The sequence below is a fragment of the Triticum dicoccoides genome, chromosome 7A (assembly GCF_002162155.2).
Source record: "Triticum dicoccoides isolate Atlit2015 ecotype Zavitan chromosome 7A, WEW_v2.0, whole genome shotgun sequence".
Classification (NCBI taxonomy): domain Eukaryota; kingdom Viridiplantae; phylum Streptophyta; class Magnoliopsida; order Poales; family Poaceae; genus Triticum; species Triticum dicoccoides.
Window position 1 is genome coordinate 499130757 of NC_041392.1, and position 4645 is coordinate 499135401.

At 46.8% G+C, this 4645-nt stretch overlaps 1 protein-coding gene across 1 annotated transcript; it reads left to right on the forward strand.

Moving 5' to 3' along the window:
• The first annotated feature begins 3040 nt into the window (after positions 1-3040).
• On the forward strand, positions 3041-4605 carry LOC119330257. The gene has a single exon (XM_037603367.1). It carries the CDS (start codon positions 3174-3176, stop codon positions 4416-4418), a length of 1245 nt encoding a protein of 414 aa, XP_037459264.1. The 5' UTR covers positions 3041-3173; the 3' UTR covers positions 4419-4605.
• The last annotated feature ends 40 nt before the right edge of the window (positions 4606-4645 follow it).

Below are 4645 nucleotides of genomic sequence, written 5' to 3' on the forward strand. Positions count from 1 at the left end.
AGGCCGATGGACATCGCCCCTAAAATCTTTGAGATCTCCAAAAAGAAAGATTCCTCTGTCAGGAAGGCCCTCACTGATGATCTATGGATTTCACAAGTTGACATGGCAAATGGCATTACCGTCGAGCACATACAGGAGTTTACCATCCTTTGGGAGAAGTTGGACGGGATAATCTTAGATCAAGCCACGAATGACACGATCATTTGGAAACTTACAGAGCGTGGTAGCTACTCCACTTCATCGGCCTATTCGCTACAGTTCGAGGGGCGCACCTCCACACCACTTCTAAAGACCATTTGGAAAGTCTGGGCTACACCAAAATGCAAGTTCTTCGCTTGGTTGATCATTCACAACAGAGTATGGATGGCAGATAGATTACAACAGAGAGGGTGGCCAAACTGCGGTTTGTATCCCCTTTGTAGCCAAGTCCAGGAGTCTGCGGCGCATCTCCTCTTCCAATGCCGATTCTCGGTTGCAGTTTGGAATGCGGTTAAGGCGAGGACCAGACTGAGCAATATTGTCACAGCAGACTGGGCGGCTATGCAAAGTGTCAGGCATTGGTGGACTGAGATGGTGCTTACGCGCTCGTCTAACGAAAAAGGGATGGCCTCCCTCCTCATGCTTATCTCTTGGGAACTTTGGAAGGAGAGGAATGCTAGGGTCTTCCGAAACGTCTCCGCGCCTTTGATGATTCTCGTGGAAAAAATCATGGATGAGGCGGCCATGTGGGCTTTGGCGGGTGCCAAAGGGCTTGATGTAATTTTACACTGTGAGTAGTTGATTTATCTTGGCCATTGTATGGCTGTTGTCCTCGGACTCTGTTACAACTCTCTCTTAATTAATGAAATGACAAATCTTTTGCCTTGTTTCAAAAAAATATTAAATCAACTTTATCAGTTAAACTATAAGTTCATTTTTGAAATAATTTATATATTTGAACTCCTGGCGCCAAGACCTTTAGAATAGAACAATCTTAGATGCCTTTCAAACACTTTTAAATTTCAACATTTCACATTTTATATGTGAAACAAACCCATTTCACTAGAAAATGTGTGAAATCCTATTTCAATGGAAATATGTGAAACCAACCTATTTCATTAGAAACCTAAATATGAGACTGAAATGACAAATTGTGAAACATATTATTTAGAAATGTGAACCAGTTTATTTCAAAAGAGTGAAACATGTTATTTGGAAAATGTGCAATTGAAATAGATGTATATTTTTAAATAACCCAGTGAAAAGTGAAAAGTAGGTTCTCAATTCTGAAATAGCAATCAGATAAAATGAAATTATAATGCATCTTTGTGAAATTGATTATTTGAAAATGTGAAACAATTTATGTCAACAGGGTGAAATAGTTTATTTAAGAAATGTGCAACTGAAATAGATGTATTTTGTGAAAAACAACCCAGTGAAATGTGAAATGTAGAATGTAAACTTGTGAAACTGATTATTTGGAAATGTGTAACAATCGTTTTCAGAAGAGTGGAATATGTTACTTCAAAAATGTGAAATGAAAAGATGTGATTTATGTGAAGCAAGACAATGAAAAGTGAAATGTTTGTTCTGAATTGTGAAATGTAGGTTCTGGGTAAAATAGTAACCACAAAAAGTGAAATTATAGTGTGTCAATGTGAAACTGATTATTTGGAAATGTGAAACAATTTTATTATAAAAAAGTGAAATATGTTATTTGACAAATGTGCATTTTAAATAGATGTTTTTTTTTGTAAAACAAGCCAGTGAAAAGTAAAATGTAGGTTCTGAATTGTGAAATATTAACTACATAAAGTGAAATTGTAATTTAGCATTGTGAAACTGATTACATCGAAATGTGAAATGTACGTTCAAATTTAAATGTTGTTAAAAAATATGCAAAACTGGTCTCATTTTAAAAGGTTACGGAACAAGGAGTTCAAATATAAAGAAAAGTTTCGAAAACCGGATATATGACTTAAAAGATATGGATGTTTTAAATTAGGTAAAGTAAAATGAAAGGTTGAATGTATTGCATGGGAGAAGAGCCGGCATGTCATCTTAAAATTCACGAAGTCACTGTAGGCGCCTTGTCGTTGACGGAAACGTCACCTCTCACTGAAAGCACATCGCCGGAAATCCTGAAATAAATCCAGGAATAATGCGAGCACCAGGACTTGAACCCTGGTGGGCTGGGGATAACACAGTTCCTCTAACCATCCAATCACATATTGGTTCGCGCACCGCTCAATTTTTCACTTTAATACATACTGGCATCCCCGGAATTGCAGCATTTTAACTCAAAAATACTTGCAAAGGGCATTACTCACTTTTTGGTTAAGTTGTGAAGATTCACTATATAGCAAACTCCAAATGATAGGTTTGTACTGTACCAGTGTCACTTTGGAGAGGGCGCCAAAGTTGGATTTGTCTCCACATATAAAGGGCTAAACAGAAAGCCAGCTGGTGCTTATTTATGAGATAGAAACTGATCACAGGACACATGGATCAAACCCCTTGCATGCGCACGTTCTCAAAACAGTGGCTAGCAAACTTACGGACACATACATCCATCCTTGAGTTTATCTTAGAACAAAACATCCATCCTTGAGCATCACGGAAAAATACACAACAGAAAGCACGAGTGAACGGCTGTATGCAGCGGAAAGCATCCAAAATGGAAAGCTGTATCTGTATGTATGCACCCGGCGTCGTTTCTGGCCCAGACGGCTCACGCGCCCCTCACGCCCTGAAGGCTTATGTGCAGTGCATGTTGAGAGACACTTCTGGCTATGGTCCATAGATAAGCATGCGCGGCTGGAGAGTTTAGCAAGGGAACGTCGCAGAGAGGGCGAGCACCAGGTGTACGTGCATCCAGTCTTGCGTGAATTAGGGTGGCACGCATCCAGGCCTTTTTAAGATTTTAACACGAGGACTGCTTGTCTGCTTTGCTCAAGCGCGCGTGGGGACGAAAGCTGTTTCAGCAAAACAATGGACAGATACGTGATGCTGAGACTATATAGAGGCCGCCCTCCTCGTGCCCATCTTCCCACTCATCGCAATCACCTCTAGTGACCGAGTTTGCAGTTTTGCTAAGGTAACACATCTGTCTTAGTTTGGTTCTTACAGATACTGCTGAGATTGAGCATTAACTGATCGAGGGTACGTGCGTGCGTGCATGCAAACGCAGGGTGATGGGGACCGAGCAAGCGAAGGAAGGAAGGGGAGCGGGGGAGGAGCGCGTGGTGGTGCGCACGGGGCCGAGGCCGGCGCTGCCGGCGCCGCAGCAGCGGGCGGTGGACCAGTTCTGGAGGGAGCGGCAGGAGGATATGGAGGCGACGGTGGACTTCAACGACCGCATACTGCCCATGTCCCGCCTCAAGAGGCTCATCCGCGCCGAGGAGGACGGCATGATGATCGCCGCCGACACGCCGGCGTACCTGGCCAAGCTCTGCGAGCTCTTCGTGCAGGAGCTCGCCCTGCGCGCCTGGGCGTGCGCCCAGTCCCACCACCGCCGCATCATACTGGAATCGGACATCGCCGAGGCCATCGCCTTCACCGAGTCGTACGACTTCCTCGCCACCGTGCTCCTCGAGCACCAACGGGAGGCGCGGCTGGTCGGCCGTGCTGCTACGCCGACAACACCCGTGGTGACGGCGGCGAGGGCGAGGCTCATCACCAGGAAGCGCCACATGCCGGACCCGAATCCTCGGCGGCCGGTGCATGGGGTGCGGAGAATTCGTCCCCGTGCGCTTCCTGTCACGCCTACTTCGCCGCCGCCGGACGTTCGCTACGTGCCGGTTCCGTTTCCGTTCCCTTCGGCGCCGATCGGAGCCACAGCGACGGCGGAGGGGCTGATGATTATCCCACCCATCAACGCCGCGACTACGGGTCGCGCGTTCTTCCTGGACATGAACAGCGGCACTAGCTTCGCAGGTGAAAACTCTGCTGCTGAAACTATGGCATCTCCTCCTCCGGCAGGGCCTGCAGGAGCAGTGGCGCTGCCCAGTGTCCATCCTGCCGCTTACTACCTGTGCGCTTACCCGGTGACCAACGACGTTGAGGCCTTCGCCGTTGGCAACACTGATCCTGATGTCATCCCACCGGAGATTGTAGTGGGAGACGTCGCCATTCCACCGGAGATTATAGAGGGAAACGTCGCCGATGGCAACGGCGACGGCGGACAGCAGCAGCAGCAGACCGAAAACCTTGGTGGTAATGGTGAGAATGTGGTGGTGCCGCAAAGCAATGATGTGCAGGAAGATGGTGCAGATGGGATGTTCCTGGAGGAGATCCTCATGGATGAAGACCTGATGTTTCCCGACGCCGAGCTTTTTCCGTTGGTGGGCGCTGCACCTGATCCGGAGGATTTCATCGTCGACCAAGATGTTCTCGACGACGTCTTCGCCAACCCGAGCAGCAGCGCAAGCAGCGACTGAACCGAAAGAAGATCAGAGCGGGACGCAGCATCAGTTAATTCATCTATCGTCTCTCGACCTGCTACTCTATGCTAGCCGCTATATCGGTTAATAAATTTGGGAATAAGTTTGTGTTGTGCGTGTGACCTGGACTGTATGGTTCGCCCTGAATTTATCGTATTGCAATATATAGCCGTGATTGTGTGTACTCAAAACACTGAGTATCTCCAGCAGTTTGGCCCGCCATG